Source organism: Salarias fasciatus, chromosome 23, assembly GCF_902148845.1.
Source record: "Salarias fasciatus chromosome 23, fSalaFa1.1, whole genome shotgun sequence".
NCBI lineage: Eukaryota > Metazoa > Chordata > Actinopteri > Blenniiformes > Blenniidae > Salarias > Salarias fasciatus.
This window is the reverse complement of record NC_043766.1, coordinates 25,277,143-25,295,418: the sequence shown is the minus strand read 5'-3', so window position 1 is coordinate 25,295,418 and position 18,276 is coordinate 25,277,143. Positions and strand designations below refer to the sequence as shown.

General features: G+C 44.3%; 1 protein-coding gene across 3 annotated transcripts in view; it reads right to left on the bottom strand.

The window, feature by feature from the left end:
* The window catches only part of usp24 (ubiquitin specific peptidase 24), a 44,763-nt gene that overhangs the window by 13,067 nt on the left and 13,420 nt on the right, over positions 1-18,276 (bottom strand). The window contains exons 13-49 of one of the 3 annotated variants that reach the window (XM_030082812.1): positions 17,992-18,099; positions 17,808-17,903; positions 17,492-17,653; positions 15,340-15,432; positions 14,685-14,792; positions 14,444-14,593; positions 14,185-14,316; positions 12,574-12,685; positions 12,386-12,462; positions 12,102-12,242; positions 11,922-11,975; positions 11,700-11,833; positions 11,487-11,553; positions 11,287-11,397; positions 11,090-11,188; positions 10,682-10,855; positions 10,514-10,599; positions 10,254-10,362; positions 9,018-9,173; positions 8,779-8,876; positions 8,471-8,566; positions 8,152-8,374; positions 6,680-6,842; positions 6,354-6,515; positions 6,165-6,235; positions 5,903-6,063; positions 5,760-5,821; positions 4,545-4,736; positions 4,340-4,454; positions 3,976-4,120; positions 3,616-3,735; positions 3,384-3,509; positions 1,887-1,985; positions 1,708-1,790; positions 1,469-1,610; positions 621-740; positions 309-523 (exon numbers count right to left, since the gene is read on the bottom strand). In XM_030082812.1, the coding sequence (XP_029938672.1) occupies positions 309-523; positions 621-740; positions 1,469-1,610; positions 1,708-1,790; positions 1,887-1,985; positions 3,384-3,509; positions 3,616-3,735; positions 3,976-4,120; positions 4,340-4,454; positions 4,545-4,736; positions 5,760-5,821; positions 5,903-6,063; positions 6,165-6,235; positions 6,354-6,515; positions 6,680-6,842; positions 8,152-8,374; positions 8,471-8,566; positions 8,779-8,876; positions 9,018-9,173; positions 10,254-10,362; positions 10,514-10,599; positions 10,682-10,855; positions 11,090-11,188; positions 11,287-11,397; positions 11,487-11,553; positions 11,700-11,833; positions 11,922-11,975; positions 12,102-12,242; positions 12,386-12,462; positions 12,574-12,685; positions 14,185-14,316; positions 14,444-14,593; positions 14,685-14,792; positions 15,340-15,432; positions 17,492-17,653; positions 17,808-17,903; positions 17,992-18,099 (4,562 nt within the window). The remainder of the gene's footprint in view (positions 1-308; positions 524-620; positions 741-1,468; positions 1,611-1,707; positions 1,791-1,886; positions 1,986-3,383; positions 3,510-3,615; positions 3,736-3,975; positions 4,121-4,339; positions 4,455-4,544; positions 4,737-5,759; positions 5,822-5,902; positions 6,064-6,164; positions 6,236-6,353; positions 6,516-6,679; positions 6,843-8,151; positions 8,375-8,470; positions 8,567-8,778; positions 8,877-9,017; positions 9,174-10,253; positions 10,363-10,513; positions 10,600-10,681; positions 10,856-11,089; positions 11,189-11,286; positions 11,398-11,486; positions 11,554-11,699; positions 11,834-11,921; positions 11,976-12,101; positions 12,243-12,385; positions 12,463-12,573; positions 12,686-14,184; positions 14,317-14,443; positions 14,594-14,684; positions 14,793-15,339; positions 15,433-17,491; positions 17,654-17,807; positions 17,904-17,991; positions 18,100-18,276) is intronic. The other 2 variants (XM_030082813.1, XM_030082814.1) reach the window with 2 other exon arrangements.

The following is an 18,276-nucleotide window of genomic DNA, read 5'->3' as shown; positions in this document are numbered from 1 at the left end:
CATTCCTGCCTCGCAGAGCCAGACATCTGGAGACACTTACAAGCTAAACCATGAGCCCACACAAAGCCTGACGCTGCATTCATGCCAAGGAGGACCCAGGGAGGTCTTCTCATGTTTGCTTTACAAACTAGAAAAACAGTTTTTCTTCCACTCATCACTGGATTCAGGCTCCTCGTATAAAACAGAGAAACACAACAGGGAAACAAACCGCCAGAGGATTCAACAGCATGAAAAACACAGTAGATGTTCATGTTTCAGAGTGTGTTACCAAAACAGAAAGCGAGTCTGATGAGTGATGAGTGTCTCACCGTCTGTCCTTGATGAAGGAGTAGTAGTGTCCAGCGTGCGCCTGTCCACTGTGGACGACAACTCCAACCAGCTCGTAGTTCTCAGAAATGGTGACTTTCTTTCGGGGCGACCCTCCTGAGGTCCCGTCGACTCTTCCCTCACCTCCCTCGCCGCTGCAGTCTTGACGAGCCATTCCAGAGACGGTGTAGGGCTCCATGTTCAACACCCAGGGGAACTATGCACCAAACAAATGAGGCAGATTTAGGACCATAACCAGGAAAAATGCAACATCAGGTGGAGGTGTGGATCACGGGATCAGAGACACTTCTTACCCTGATCTGCTCATCGTATTTGATGGAGCGTCCACTTTCCCAGTCAAAGCCAAAGCGCATGAGGTGAATACAGAGAACGCTGGGCAGAGACTTGATGCACGTCCTTTTTACGGTGGTCCTCTGTGAAAATTAACACACACACACACACACACATTTACATAATTAGAACATAAAGTGCCTGATTTAATATCGGTGCAAAATCAAATGTTGACAGAAACCGACCCTTTGGCTTGAGTGTGTGTGATCAGATAACAATAATAGCGAGACAAAACACAAGTGTGTGACTGTTTTGTGTGTGTGTGTCTGTTTGTGTGTGTGGGAATTGAATGAAGAGCTGAATGCCCACAAGCTCAAAATAAAATGTGACACCTTGGAGCCGCACATCTTTGTGGGGAATGTCAGACATATTTCATTGGAGTGAAAACAGAAAAGAACCTTGGAAAAAAAACAGCATGGAAAATGACAGACCTAGAAGAACTACAGCTGATTTCGATATACATACTGAATTAGAAACAAACTATTGTTTCCAGGTCACATCAAATTTACCACAATATGTACATATGTATGGATGAGGCAAATGTTTTCATTAACATAATTTCCTTTCAGTATTTTATGATGTCTGGTGGAAATGCAGGATATTCCATGTAGTTCAGGAGGTGGTGCTGAATAGCTAACGTGTTATTTTTTTAACCACCTGTCAAATAATCCTCACTGCGTAGACTAGTAGATGAGCATCCACGTGTGTCTGTGTATATCAAGTGAATCTGTGCTCGTTCACACCTTCAAAAAAACCAAGCCTTCAGTTTTTATTTTAGCAGAATGAAAAGCACTCAGTGCAGTAAACCCACCTTCTCTTTACATTTCTCACAGTAGTAGGCATTGCTGCCCTCCAGCACTTCTCCTCTCACGAACTGGTCTAATGAAATCTCCAAACTCTGACAGGAAGTCACGCCGAGGTTCAGCGCCATGAAGGTCTCCTCACGCTCGTAACTGTGAAATGAAAAAAAGAATAACAAATACGTGAGAGAGAGAGAAAAAACAACAACAACAACAGTGAAACATATTTAGGACAGAAATTGAGACTCACCGGTGAGGGCAGTCTTTACAGATCTTCTGGTCTGAGAAAATTCCCTGAAATGTGTTTTTGAAGATCTGCTCTCGACCCATTTTCTAGGAGAAAACAAGTGCATATACAATCATATAGTGAAACAAATAAACAAACCGAAGTATTATAATACTCAGATCAAACGGATGTGTGAGTTTTACCTTGAGATGTTCATCAAGCTGGTCCACCAGGCTGGTGAAGAACTCATAGGCATCTTGCTGCTCTCTCACATAAAGCTCTTTATTCCACATTTTGAAGATCTGAAACACATAGACCACATTTACATAATGAAAATCATGATTATATCTACATCTCTGATAAAGCCATGAGACACTAATATGATTAGAAAGCTTATGATGGCCGTATTTCTCGACAACTGAGTCAACAACATGAAATAATAAGCAGACCTGCCAACCTTGGTGAAATTTCTTGAGTACCACTTGCCGGAACACTTGTCGACCGGGGGGGGGGGGGGGGGGGGGGGGGGGGGGGGGGGGGGGGTTCTTTTAATTTGTTTATTGGCAAAGATTTAACAGATGTTTTTCTTATACACATTACATTGCGGCTGACCGTGCACGTTGTCCCCAGAAAAGAGCTTCAAAATGCTGCTACATGTCCTTTAACTAAGCATTTTTTGCTGTGTGTGTGCGCATGCGTGCGCGTGTGTTCCATTACTAAAACCTTTATAAAGCCGTGAATACGGTGTTTCAAATTAACTGGTGTCCTTGTTACCTGGTGACCGACTTCCTTTAGCATTTCCTGCTGCTGCTGCTAGTAGCCGCAGATGTTGAAATCAGACTCATAAAAGGTCTGACACGACTTTTTGTCTGGTTTTTAATATCTATCAGCAACAAGGGACGTGAAAGAAACCCAGTCGCCAGTTAAAAGGGACTCAGTTATTCCAAAACACCGGCTCCGCTCCGGTTTCGCGACACTCCTCCTCCGCTAGTTAGCTGCTGCGTTCAGGTGACTGGAACTGCTGCGGAAAAGTGAAACTCGGTCGTTAACACGAAAGCAGCGGTGACAGCTGGACTCAGGAGGGACTCAGGAGACACGTGAAGGAAGCGAGGACAATTTGCACAAAGGACCGACTCTCAGACAGCTGTGAACCGGCTCTCGTCGTTCACTTGAAAGAGCCGTTCAAACGAACGACTCGTTCATTGAACGTCGCAGCATTACGAGGGTAGCACACGTGTTTCCTCCCGGTTCCATAGCTGCGGCGCACCAGCCTAATTTACCGGTATTTTTTTTCAGCGTGACAAATACAATGTGTGCCGTGAATGTGTGACAACACACCGAAATGCGTGACACTTCAGAGCCCTGCTGCTGCATCGTGTTGTCAGACATGAGAACGTCCACGGTCCGCATTTATAACAGCGCTCACAGACGTCTGCAGCTTTTTGCGTAGTTTAATGAGGCGGAGCGTACCAGCGTATTTTGATGTCAAATTGCGTACCTGCTACGCAAAATGCGTACAGGTTGGCAGGTCTGAATAAGATGCTGATAACATTTTAAAGAGATTAAGGGAAAGGAACCATTTTGTTTCTGTGTATCATTACGGTATAACAAATCACAGAGTGGCGCTTCATTGAAAAAGTGAATGCATTACAATGACAACACTGGGCAACATAGGTTTTTAAGTGTAAACTGTGAGCTACCTTCCAGAAGTTCTCTGGTACGTAGTACTGCAGTTTGCTCTCCATCAGGTGTCCAAACAAAGACTGGACCTGGTAGAAGACACTCTCTTCTGGCTGGTCTGTGTCATCCTCAATGGACAAGAAAGCCTGGAAGCAGACATGAACACTGTATGCATGAACACGGTTTAACCCTCTGGATCGGGGCCTGTTCTCAAAGACAACAGCCTCATGAGGGCCCTGAAAACCACCATACCTCTGGCAGGCCAGGCTGCATGTAAAGCTGCTGGAATACAGCATTCATGTAGCATGTGGCTCCACCGTTCTTCAGTCCAACAAAACCTGAGACGGATCGGCTCTCCACTGGAGGCAGATACTGACGGGGAGACAACGGGAGGTTACACTTTCAGGCTCGAAAGCAACAACCGATTATTATTGTTAGCAGCAGTAACAAGAACACAGGAAGTCATAGCAACAGAAATAACAACTGAAAGACCGACAGCAGCAGTAACAATAATTTTAGTGGTGGCAGTGTTAGGAATTACAGCGCTGGTAACAGTAGAAGTAGTTACTACTGGTATGATGAGTAGCAGCAGAGACAGTATGAGATGCTTACGTCGAACTCCTTGCAGATGGAAGGGTCTGACTGGTGATGCATGGACAGCAGCTCTCTGGTGATGAGCTGCAGATTGGAGAGCGAGCTGTCTGCCAGCATCACCAGCACCTCGTAGGCCGCCAGCCGGCTGCTGGCTGTGCTGCACCTGACGGCACACGCACATGATTAAGTACTACTGTCAACATGAACATTTGGGTCTTTGTCCAAAAACACTGTGCTTTGTGCAATAGTGCAGAAGACAAAAACCTGACAAGAGAAGTGCCTGAAACATGCTCAGCTGAGCCACAAACACTCTTGCTTTTTTAATAAAAAGAAGAAAAACTAATGACTCATAAAAAAAAATAAATAGAAATGGCATCCGTACTTGGGGTGGAAGTCGTGGCTCGGGGCCGGGGAAGGTGTGGGGTTCGAACTGTTGATGATGATGCGTGAAGCTCGAAACAGGAAGTCATCCAAAAGCTGCTGGATGAGAGACGGACCTGAGGAGAGACACACGGTGTCAGATTACAGGCTCCAGTGACTGTCTGATCGCTGTGAATACGAATGCATGTATTGTTCCGACAGCTCACCGAGATGCTCTTTCTCACTGCCGCAGAGCGAGAGTAACGTCTTGATGAGTCTGAGGTGTCCTGCCAGGAGGATGTTATCCGCCTCGCTGGTCTCCATCTCGGAGCTCCAGCTGGGTTCAAAGTTGTCGAGCCAAGAGATCTCGTCCTCCAGCATGGTGGCTGCACTCACTTTCAGCACCTCCATCTCTGACGCTGTGGAAAAATAAAGTGGAGAAATGCAGGTAAGAATTGTTTGATACACCGCAACCCTGCGATGCTACCGTCCGATACCCCGCTGACCCAGAAGGCTGTTAATGGGGCGCAACTTGGAAAGACAAAATGTTTCTCTTCACTGAATCGAAGGTACCAATGACTGTGACAAGCTTCAGTACATGCCAGTGTCTTCATGAAATAAACACAGTGAACCAAAACTCGCAGCTTTCTTTGGGGGCCGCGAACGAACAAGGAAATATTTTCCAGTGGGATTTACCAGTGGCAGGTTGCAGCAGCTCTTACATTGTGTTGTATAAATCGTCCTAAACCTGGACTAACCCATTCCTGCATACAATACTGAGACCAAAGTTTCATAGCCAAGATGAGATTGTCTTGATTGCCTATCCTCCGTCACTTATGAACATGAATCACAGTGCATCACAGTGCCTGTTGAGTGTGTTCACACTTCTCACATCATTTGGTTAAAATGATCCCGACATGATTGTTGTGTTTAATGTCTTTCATTTGAGGACGTGTGGAAGCTGCCATGGTGCAAGACAAGTGGACTGAGTCAATTTCTTTGAAAAGTGGGTTTCTGTTTGCAAACAAACTGTAATGCGATTCAATTTAGGTTTCATGGGAATCTGACACCAGCATGAGTAAAAACGCTGTAAGCAGATCAAACTCGGAGGTGGTGTATCCTCGCAGTTTAATGTGACAAATGGGCATAATGAAGGAACTCCAGCTGCTGTTTTTATTCCTTTATTTAATTTATAGGCAGCTGGTGAGTTTGTAGTGAGCAAAAATTCCACCGAATGATCTAACATGTACAAGGAGCCACTGTGCATGTTACAGTTCTAAACAAACATCGCAGAGTGTCGAAGCCGTCATTTGGTGTAATTTTAAAAATGTTATTATGAGTGCAAAAAAACCCCGATTGAGGACTGTGCTGCTGCTGCTGCTTCTTCTTTTTTTTGAAATCACCTGGTCCTGTGCGGGCTATTAATAACACAAGTCACTCACTGGTTAGGTCATCCAAGAGCTGACATCTCAGGTCAAAGTACTCGGTGCACTGGGACAGCAGCCTGACAGGAGAACACAACCGAGGTGAGGTGCCTGCAAAGGTTTCTCTGATTTTCTATCTTGTGTTGTCTTTTCCTCCGTACCTCTGGTTGACCCCCCTCATGACAGATGTGGGACTCCACAGTGGCAGCTGGGCAGTGAGGACGACGGAGAGAAGGAACAGGTTCGGCTTCTGGACATCGGGGAAGGCCGACGTGTCCGACTGACTCAGAGTGTACAGCTGATCACAGGCTACGCGGCGGATCTGACAAGCAGAAGACACACATGAAAGGTAATTAAAGGCACTGCTGTGAGAGATAAATTACTTCTGCTCTTCCATTGTCATTTATGGAGTGTGCCGTTTACCTCTCCACTGGGAGACCCCAGCAGAACGTCGATAATAAAATCACTGACAGAAGGAAGGTTGTAAAAAGAACCTGTGGAGGGAGAAACTCCTGTTCAGTCTGTCATCAGCGCTCTGTGCGGATCAATCAATGTGCAGAAAGCACAACAATATATTGAGCTGTTGTATTTGTACTCAAGCACTAGACTTACACAGCTGCTGGCAGCGTAACTGCAGGCAGGTAACCAACAGCGACAAAGCCTCCCTGGCAATGATGGCATCTTTAATGGACACGCTCTGCTGCCGGACGCATATCCCAGCATGCAGCGCTGTGGGCGTAGTTTCACCCTCGCTGCTGGAGCTGCAGTTGCTCCCTGCAAAGGCACGCAACCTTGTTACTTTCATTTCCCATGACAAATGACAACAGGGCATCAAGTACAGGTCATAAATAAGGCGGCTGTTGAAAAATACATATTTATTTCTGCCTGTGTTTATGCACAAAAAAACAAACAAAAACACAGGAAGAGACGTAACTCACCAGTACTGCTGACCCGAGTGCGCACTCCATGCTGCAGAAGAGTGCCGTGGCTCTCTCTGATTGGCTGTGGGCTCCCAACCAGATCCAACCGGCCTGCTGCAGCGGCCCAGGTCAGACGCATGAAACAGGCCACGGTAGATGTAAAGTCCCCCACTTCCATGGTCTACAACAACAACAGCAAACACAATTTTAAAAGGTGCAGTCTAGAGCTAAATGAACTGTGTATCTGTGATGGAAACCATTTGATGCTACGTCCCCAACACCACAGGGCTCCTATGCAGGAGGGAAGAGCTGATCGCCCTCAGGCCAGTCAAAAGCTGTTCATAGGAAGACCCACAGGCGGTACAAAAGGAGAACTAAGCACCGGGAAAGGGATGTTGTCCCACAACAATGGAGACACTGGCGACCAGAAGAAACGATTGGTTTAAAGCCATGTCTCCCATCACTCATCATGGGAAATGCGAGATCGCCGGCTAATAAGATGGATGAGCAGATGGCACTGGGAGTCAGAGGGAGGACCAGGGGGGGTCATTTAATGTGCGCCACCGACACCAGGCTGCACTTTCACTTTCCCGACGACGTTACCATCACTGGCTTTCAGACAGTCCGGGCTTGCACCGAGAGCAATAAGTGGAAGAGAGGTGGGCTTGCTGTGCTCGTTAACAACCGCTGGTGTAATTCCGCTCACATAAACAACAACGAAGGAGGCCACTATTACCCGGACACTGAACTGCTTGCTGTTGGACTCCAGCCATATAATTTACCACGCGAGTTCTCCCACGCCATTACCGTGGCCGTTCATTTTCCTCCATCTGCTGATCTCACATGTGCCTGCAACACCATCCACTCTATAACAGCTCGGTTACAGACCCAACATCCGAATGCCTTCATTGTTATTTCTTACTTCAGCCTCGTTTTTGAGGTGACTGAAGTCCTTCAAATTCAACACTGGCTGCACTACGCTTAAAGTGGTCTATGAGTCTGTGGTTCCTCAATGCTGTTGCATGTTGGGGCAGCAGGCCGAGGGGGGCCGACAACAACAGGCTCAACAAACTCATCAGAAAGTCCAGTGACGATTTGGATCTGATCCAAACTGAGGTCCATCCCAAAAACTCTCACCCCTCCACGATGCTCCAGTCAGCAGCAGGAGAACCTTCAGCAACAGGCTCACATCAGCAAAGTGCAGGAGGGAGCGCCACAACAGATCCTTCTTTCCCGTGGCCATTAAAACGTACTGCTCTTCTTTGTAAATCATGTTTTTACTGTCGGGCCATTCTTCCATGCATATAATAGTCACTGTTAAACTTTGTACAAGTTTATATTTTTGATTATCACATTTAAATTCTGACTTCTTTGACACTCTGCAATTCATTCTATTCAGTGTGGAGCACTGCAGTAAAAGATTTCCCCTCTGGGTTGTAAAAAGCATTTTGTATTTTATTCTTTTCACGCCGACACTGATTATTCAGTACCTGAATAGCAACACGAGCAGCAGGTATGATCTCCTCCACTCGTATGGACGAGCGTTCAGACAGCGACATCTGTCTGTATGAGGACTTCTCTGGAGTTCCACAGAGAGACAACTGCCGCCCGGTTCGTCCAGCATTGCGGAACGGACGGGACGACAGCGCCTCTCCATCTCTGATAACGTCGTCATCCAGCACTGCGGGCATGCTCTGACCAACCAGAAGGAACCTGTAAAACAGCAGCTGCATGAGTCCTGAAGTCTGCCTGAGCATTTACACACAATTATACACCTCTGGAAAAGTTTCAAGGAAAAAAGTGCTGCACCTGGCCAGCTGGAGACAGATGGAATAGACTCCTTGTCTCGTCTCATAGTCCACTTCTGATGGGATAGAATCTCTCTGCATGACATTCACGACCAGACTACAAAGAAAAAAAAAACACACACACTGTCAGGACTAAAAATAAAAAGATTCTGTGAGGCAATTTGGACAGAGGCATATGCCATGTGGCATATGTACGCTCATATATAATGTAGGTCTGGAAGTGTGCTGACACTTTCCACAGTGGAACACAGGGCATAAAGGACAGTAAAGAAAGCTTTCTTTCAACAGGACTGTGGTGTATGTGGTTACCTGAGGCCGGATGCCTTCAGGAAGTTCTCGCAGAAGGATTTGCTGCTGGTTTTGGCCATCTCATCATCAGATGTGGGCATGAGCTTTGAGCTCAACACCTAACAAACAGGTTGGGATGAAAGACAAAAAGAAAACTGATGTAAGACTGAACAACCACTGTGAGGAGGGAGAATATGTGTGAAATACAGGAAAACATCCAGCGTTCGCCACAGAAGGTGGATGGTGAAATTTATAAGCACCTCCAGGTTGTACAGCACTCTGAATGTAGACATTCCAGGGGCGGAAGATCTGAACAATGACTCTAGGATGGATGCAGCGCTGGGCTGATGTTGTTGCTTCGAGGACATGGATGGAGATCGAGAGCCTGCACCTTGGCCGAGGGTGAACAATGTCTTCTGCAGAAAGAAGAACGAGTTACAAAAGCAGAATAATAATGTCGGTGGAGGAAGGAGAAAGAAAGAAAGAAAGATAGAAAAATCCTTCAGCATCACATTTATGTGGAGAAGAAAAAAACCCACAAGAGTGTTACCTTCAGGTTAATCTGACCCAGGTACAAAAGTTAATATGTCACAACTTCATATGCAAATAAATAAAACTGACATGGACTGCTTTATGCTCTTTGCAAATCAAATTATTTATGACAATGTTTAAATAATGGATATTTGATTATTATTCACAGCATTTGTTGTCTTTCCGAGTCAATTTCACCCAGTGAGACATGAAGTGTTTGAAGCCAGTATCCTGAATAAACTTCGAGAACTTCCCGTGTGATACATCCTGTCACTTTGAGTTCCTGATAGTTTAAAAATGTGAGTTTTAGAATGTGTGACAGTTATAGAATGCTTGATATAGGGCTGGGTGATATAGTGAAATGTACGATTAATTGACATTTTCTTAGCATTTTATATTGAACAATACAATATTGGTTAGATTTAAAAAAAACTTTGCTAGTTTTAAGAGTCGTAACGTTTCCCTGCTTCCCTCCTGTCGGCAGCCTCTCTCACTCTGAGCGAGCTGCTCCGCGGCCCGCCCCTCCCTGCACGCTCGCCCTGCTTAACGTCTCAAGTTCGCAGACAGATAAAGCATGGCGATAGACAAAGACACCGAAAAATTTAAAGAGGTGGTGTCCGGTGCTTTTGGGTGATGACAATCTACCAATGGCGCTGTGCAAATTATTGATCACCGATTAGTGCACACGCTCGCCGATCGCACAAATCAACCAAAAGCGCTTTACTGAGGAACTCAATGAAAACTAGGTTTTCTGCAAAAATAGGGCTTCATATGATACATTATACAGTTAAGAACAAAATATATGTCAATGTGCTGGAAACCAGATCAGTAACATCTGGAAGCAAAAAGCAACATGTGATCATTTGATGTGTCTTCATTTAAGTTAAGAACGTTAAAAGATTCATTATTCTCCAACAGCTGTCGCGAGTTAATGCAAAAGGATTGACAGTTTCTGTGCGAGTTACCTGATGGCTCCAGACACTGGACTCTTTGGGAACAAAGTTATCGAGTGCATCTTGAACTTCAGGATCAGTTGGAATGAGCAGCAGCAGCTTCCTCACGCGAAGAGTGATCCTGGAGATAAGAAGGAAACAAAATTCCAAGACGGTCTCATGCAGCCACAGTGATTGTATTGCTACATATACAATGATATAATCCAACCATTAACATTGAAACATTTGTGCACCATCCCATTAAACCAACAAAGTGTGTATCTGGATCATACCTGGATTCATCCAGGTTCGCCAGCTGGTAAAGCATCTCAAACACATTGCAGACCAAAGCCATCACTACCCCAGGTAGCGATTTCTCCTGTGAACAGAACAAAGCGTCGGCGTGTGTTATCTTCAGTGGGTCCACGGTGTGTGACTGCAGCCTGTGTGCGAGACGGTACCTGCTCCAAGGCATAGGCAGAGTTGAAGACAGCAGAGCTGGAACTGCTCGAGGCGGAGGCTGAAGACTCGGAGCTGCCAGAGGGAGTGCCAGTGCCTGAGCTCTTCACAGTCAGGCTCTGCTCGTCGTTGAAGCCAAGCTGGGACAGAAGCTTCTGGTCCCGATTCATGGTCAACTAACATATGGTTAAGGGGCAGCAAAGAAAAGACAGCCGTTGGTTAAAGCTACACGAGCAAACTGTTCAATGACAAGTCGCAGCATCTCCCCCAGAAGAACTGACTGTGCAGTCATTGATAGTTTGTGTACAGATTTTACAGAAAACACCGACCACATCGAAGCATGGGACAAGTACATCAGAGATAAATCTGAGCAAGTAGATTATAAGAGAAACAGAGTCATTAGCACTTACCACGCTATCATTGGCAAAGATCTGAACGTTATCCACCGGACAGCTCAAGTGCTCGGATATTTTCCACCGGATACTTCCTATCGTCTCATTACTGTGGGTCTACAGGGCACAGACGCAAAATGAGAGGACTCATTTCCTTTGTAGTTGGTGACTTGACAAAAAAAGAAAAAAAAAGAAAAATCACAGAATCTAAATACCTCTAAAGTGAAAGTGTCTTTGGTTGACTCATAGGTAATGTGAAGAGTGACAGGGTGTCCATTGAACGAGGCCCCATGAGGTAGAATAGTGCGAGGAACTGAGTACAGGTCCTACAAAAACACACGGAAATTATGAAAATTGGAGACAAACTGTGCAGCACAATTATCATTCATGTCTGCTAAGAATCACAGAGTCAAACCTCTATAGTGATGACGTATCGCTCAGCCAATAGCAGCAGTCTCTCAATGATCACCAGCTTCGTGGACCTGAAAATCAATGTGCAGGGAACAGTTTCAGCAGCACACAGCGAGCAACATTATGCTCAAAATTGTATATTTTCTTGCAGTGTGTGAGGTATAAAATGATCATGGTACAATTGTGCTAAATAATAGGTTTAGTAACGATGTCTTACCCAAACCCCCCTCTGTACCTGGATGGTGATTGTACAGATGTGGCAACTGTTGGCATGGCCGTGGCCGTCAGCATCTTGGTTGCCCTGGTAACAGCGTGCGTTAGAGTTGGCCCACCCAGGGCCGAGCTGGCTGCCTGAGAAAAGAAACACAGAAAGGCACCGTTGGGGGTTGATTTTCTCTGAAATGTGCCAGTAAAACATGGATAATATTCAACCACTTACCTCTAATCGCTTGTAGCAATCAGCAATGAACTTCTTGTGCAACGACACGGAGTCCTGTAAACGTTGTGCAGCTTTGTAATTTCACAATCTACCCATGGCATACTTGCTGAACATAGCTTTTTTTTTTTTAATGTCCCTACATTTAATAGTCTTAAGTTATGTGCTTAATTATTCACTGACCTTCTTCATCTTGGGATTGAGGTTGGTGTAGCTGTATGTGATAATAAGCTGGATTGCTTCATTTGCTATCTCTTCATCGGGGGTTTCCATGGCGATGCGCCAGATGAAATCCATCCCTGCGAGGTCAAGGCGCTCCACGCACTGAAATCAGACCACAGGCATGAATCAAATCTAAATGTCATCCAAGAAATGCGTTGCAACGTGCATGTCTCCGTGTGTCGCCAGCTCTGAACGGTTCAGAGCGATTAGGCAATAAATACAGAGAAAGGGAGGAAGGGACTGACCAGCTGAGTTCCCTGGCGCTTCAGGCGATGATCACAAAGATTAACATTCTCAAAGAAGGTCTTAAACAGATTGAAACCTGAGACACACACAAATCAAGAAATGTTAACTGGTGAATCAAATTCATGCTCAACAGCAATTTTCTGCGAAGCTGCAGGTCAATACGCCGTCTTCTTGCGGAGTCTCTCACCATTCATCGTGATCTCGTAAGGCTCCAGTTTTAAGATCTTCTCCTTGAAGAGCTGCTGTTGCACGTCGCTCTCGAGGTCATGTTGTCCTTTGGTGAACCATTCGAAACACATCTGCACGCATCAAATAAAACATGCTGAAGCTCAGCCGCAGCTAGACAGAACTCGACAAAGACACAACTACATGGATTTCGTTTATCTTCAGTCTGTTGATCATAGCTTTTAACCATGAATCCAGTAGAAGACACAACTGTGGAAAACAACATTTATCATTTCAGACATAATAGAATCCAAAGGGGAGGCAACTCTATCTGTACAGAACATTTCGCTAATGGTGATTGCAACGTCTCCGGAATCAAACTATTTTATTCTATTTGCATCAACATGATTGAAAAACGTTTGCAAGGAAATGAATAGAAAAGTAAAGCACACATAAGCACCACTTAAAATAACACAAATTAAAAAGAAAACATTACTAAATATATGCATAGAAATAAGAAAAAAATTAAAGAAAGTACGTGCGTTTACATGGGACTTTTTATTCCTCTATAAATCCGACTAAAGCCTAATTCCACTCTTTAGGTTTACTCTCCTTTGGAAGCGGAGTTATATATAAATTAGGCACGACTTCATTGTGGTCGTTCTGCGCATGCTTCGTCATGATGATGTAATTATTCAAGATGGCGGCCTGCAGTCCGCATTACGACTCGTATGGAGACGATTTATTTAACGGCAGTTTTACAAGAATTGGGTATAATGAAATGAGCGCATTGCTTAACAACGCGGACATTTTCAAAGCTGTAGCGCCAAAGTGAATCGAGAAAGAAAGAAGAGAAAAACGCCGTTTACTTAAGGGGGACGTCAGTACGTCACGGCCGCCCCCTGTCCAATCAGAACGCTTCACAGACTCCGACGTGAGAGAGGATTTAATCCTTCTTTTCTCCCATGTAAACACAACGCTCATGAATATAATTCCGAATTAAAAACACCATGTAACCACACTCTGCCTTTTTTTCCCTCAACATAAACCAAGGTTTGACCATTCCGCAGGTTTGTGAGTGTTTGCTCCAAATGTTCCGTGCATAAAAACTAAAAACATCTTCTGCGTATTTGGGTCGGGCTCTAAATCAAAAGCAGGTTTGATCTAGATGACCTGAGAGGCCTGGATTGATCACAACATATCAAAAGATCAGAAAAGTGTGAACCAGTCTCGGTCTGAGGTTCGCAGGCTAAGATTAGTATTTCAAAATCAATTCTGTGACTGACAGGAAGCCGGTGCAGAGACTCAAGAACTGATGGGAGCCATTTTATTTGACAAATAGATTTCTTAGAAAGGCCAGTAAAGAGAACATTAAATTGGCTCTGTCTACCGAAGATGAATGTACCAATTAGCGCCTTTTATTCTTGCTGAGACATCAGGCCTTTAACTCTTGCTTGATTCTTCAGGTGGCAGTAGGATGTCTTTATCACCGTCTTGATATGATGGACATACAGAGGCTTTTTCACCTCACAGATTAACCCTGAGCACTTGCTTCCTTCCTTTTTTATTCCAAAAACCACTATACTTCATGACCAACAAATGCCTGATGAGCAGGCTTCATCCGGTTCCATACCTCACGGTCAAGTTCACAAACGTCCGGCCCCGACACCAGACACTCCCAGAGCTCCTTGGCCCTGTTCCAGGCCAGGTAGAGGCTGGCCTCCTGGAGGAAGAAGGCCAGGAAGCGCAGGTGGCTGTCCAGATACTGAAGACAGTCAATCAGAAAGATGTATGTCAGTTTGAATCGTGCACACACACACACACACACACACAATCAAAAAACATAAAACACTTTGTTAAAATGAGCAAAGAGTCTGACATGACCAACGAACCTCTTGGTAGGTGTATCGTCCATCCACCAGGGTTGAGCCTGAGATGCTGTTATTACCCGCCGCCGTCACGGCCAGTCGATGGCAGCACACGAGGGATCCCGTGATCAGTTTGACGATCTCGAAGTTTTTCTTCAGATCCTGAATAATGCTCTGAAAGAAGAATTGAAAGCGGAAGGCGTTAAAACTGCGGGTGCTACTGCAGGACACCGAGATGATGTGTTTGGGTTCCCGTTGGTGCTACCTTGTCTTGCTTCTGGTAGGTCTGCTTTATGAAAGAGCGGGTGATCTCATGCAGCTGACGGAGAGCTGGAACGACCCAGACGGTCTGAGGACTGCTCTGCTGAGAGGCCTGTTGGGACACACAAATAAATTTCACTTATAATATGTTTACTTTTTTTGTGTGGAAAGACTTTATTAAAAAAAAGAAAGAAAGATGGAAAATATTCAGAGCTGGGGATATAAAGCACTTTAATTTAAATTGATCATTTTTTAAAAGGTCGTTCAACAAATGTAAAAACTACACAAACTCTTTTAGGCACCCATGGCTCTGAATAGATTCCTTGTTGTTTGAGTAAATGTGCTTGCACTTCCACCAAAGCTGACTACTCGTCATCCAGCTGCCAAATCGCTCACTGAACTGAGCCAGCTCCCACACAGGACAGGATCAACACCACTGTGTAATCATTAGTAAGTGCCAAAACGTTCTCAGTGCGGCAAGCGGAAGATTAACACACACCTGGTTAAACTACCTTGCATTTAAATCATGTGTGAAATTATCACCCTGTGACCAGTGAAACCCTTTTGTTGGCAAGCCCTTCCACCATGACTGGATGGCAGGCAGGCAGGAAGCAGTGAGATTGGAGCAACAGTCAGATTACACAAAATTCTTCTCTTACTTTAGCCAAAGAGTTTGATTTCTTCTTGCCCCAAGTGCCAATATGAAATGGGATTTGAATGTCGCTGCCTTTACTGTCCTCTGGATTGTGAGTCTAGAGACATACATTTCATTTGAACAGGGACATTTGCACACATTGTGTATACACCCGATAACATCTGAAATCTTTACAAGGGATGCAGATGTAGCATAAACCATTTCTCTGTTGTATTCAGTTAAAAGACTCTACCGCATTCACAGGCTGACTGCTGTGTTGGCTCAGTGATACCGACAAGAAAAAGCAGAACGATGACAGGAAAAACCTCTTCAAAAGGACACTTTGGCAAATCTCTGGTCCATTTTGACATTTTTAAGACATTTCAAAAGATTACTTTCTTATGCCATTAAATTAAATCTTGTCTTTAAAGTTCAGTTTGCAATACTTTATTTTTCTATATGCAAGTAAGTGTTTACAAGTGTGTAGCTAGGAAAATCAACTTCCATTAAAAACATTAATTTTAACATCCCTTCTATACTGGGATTATTTTCCTATTCAAAATATGTGGAGAACAGAAGTGCTGTGCTGCAACAGCACAAACTCAAAAATACATAAAAACAGTATCACTGAGTATCCTGGCAATAATTGTATGAAGAAAAGAAGAAGAAGAAAAAAAAAGCACATCAACAACCTCATAAAAAGCATGAGCTTTAATTTGTGAGTTCTGGCTGCTGTACTTCATGGTTGCCACAGCGGATCATAAAATCAGTTTGGACTTGGCACAGGTTTCACAGTGGATCCCTTTAAACACACAGCCTGAACAGCTGAGGCTGAGGGTCTGGCTCCAGGTCTCACAGAGGGGGGCCTGCACTTTGATTTAAATCTCTGAACTTCCAGCTAAAAGCTCACTTCCTAAAGCTGGAGGCCACCGATTCTAACGCTGCACTGCTCCCTCTAGTGGCGGTCAAACATATTTTTGAAATGTATGATTAATTTGAAAATGTGATGTAATTCACACCAGAACATTTTTTAAATCAAAACTATCTAAAACATGAAACTGATTACTGTTTGTGCATTACTATTAATGTTCAATCTTGTTATACATGAGTGGGTTTCTGCAAAAAGCAGTAAAATTATTAGTGACCTTGATGAGAAGAACTTTTGAAGACTAATGGCTCCGTCAGCCAACTGAATGCAAGTGCGAATGAATAAAACAGCTATTCTTCTCACCTGATGTATTCATGGGTGATAGAGACTGCAAGGATGAATTTAAGTGTTTTTCTTAGTGTGGTTGCATTTCTCCCCCCCCCCCCCAAAAAAATCAATGAATATTCCTGATAAAAGAAGTAAACATTTCTCTTGTGAACTGTCCATGGCTAATCAGAGAAGCTGTTATTGCTTTACAGAGGCTGGTGATACACACGGCAAAATGTTTTATATCCAATGTATAAATTCACCAGAACAAAATTTCATTAAATTTGATGACAACATATAGGGAAAAATGTAATATTATCATCTCAGTTGTTTACTACTATCATTATATATGTCTGTCTTTACTTTTACTATGTACTGAAGCTGCAGACGACTCCGTTAACACAGCCTCTGGTGAACAGGACACCCTGTCATTGCTCCTCAGCTGTGGGCACAGCAAAACAATTCCTGGAAAACTCACTGCACAACAACGTGAACTGACACTATTGCTAAGAAAAAAAAAAAAAAAAAAAAAAAGGAGGACATGGCAGCATTTGTGAAATTGACCCAGCAAAGAAAAGAAAATATATCCTTTAAAATAAATAATGAATTTGCTGTTTGTTATTGGGAGATATATGCCTGTCCTCTACCGCCTGCTGCACCTCCCACAGACTGCAGGACGGTGATGGTGAGTTTAGCAAACTGCTGCAGATCGGCTGGGGGGGGGGGGGGGGGGGGGGGGGGGGGTTAACATGCAGCACTAACAAGGACATGCTAACTTTAAAACAAAACTGTCACAGCAGGTTGAAAAATGCAGAGGCCTCGTGAAGTGCGCTTTTACACAATCTCTTTTCACTCACGTTTAACTACAAAACGGGCAATCGATGCATCCGGCTTTAGCGCAACACAGCAGAGAAACACTAAACCACAGGTTTTGACACCAGCTCTCACGTGTGCAAACACAACACTGCAGCATCTGTCTCACCTTCTTAATGTCCTCAATGCATTTGATGATGTAACTGCGCTTCACAGTCTCCTTGACGGCGTAGGCATCACTCAGGATCCCCAGGTGCTCCTCCAGAGCCTGCTGCACCAGGCTGGTGGGCAGAGTGGGGAGGTGGGCCAGCTCCCACAGCACTTCCAGCACCTAAGCAGACAAAACAACAACACAAGGTGCTTCAGATTCAACACAACAGTCAGCCTTTTATAACAGCTGTCTCAATTATATCTGGGGAAATAAAGAAAAAAAAAAAAAAGAAAAAAGAAAAAGGAGTTTGGCCTGGTGGAAAAAGGTAACCTACCTTTCCTGTTGTAGCTTCGGAGCGAGCTTCTCTGCCTATCCTCCCGATCAGGCTGAGCAGCTTTTGTCTGACCCGGTCACTCTCAACCTCCCAGCTCTAAACAACAAACAGATAAGTCATTTTTAACTATATAGAGAAACTAAATTAATGAATATAAAGTCAAAGCAGACAGAGAAAGACTGACCTTTTGGATGAGGACGAAGAGGTGAGTGAGCTGATCAAAGCTGAACTTCACAGCAGCGGCAGCGATTATTGTGTGAATGTTTTCTATTACAGTTGATGACTGGCCTGCCTGGAATAGTCAAAAGAAAAACACATTTAAATGCTGGGATTTGGAAAGTTCCATTTGTCAAGTTCTCAACAAGTAAGAAAATTTCATTCAGCTGAGAAACCTGCAAAGGATTTACAACGAAATGTTTTACCACATCGCACTAATATACACAGGTGCATTTCAAAAGTTTGAGAAACC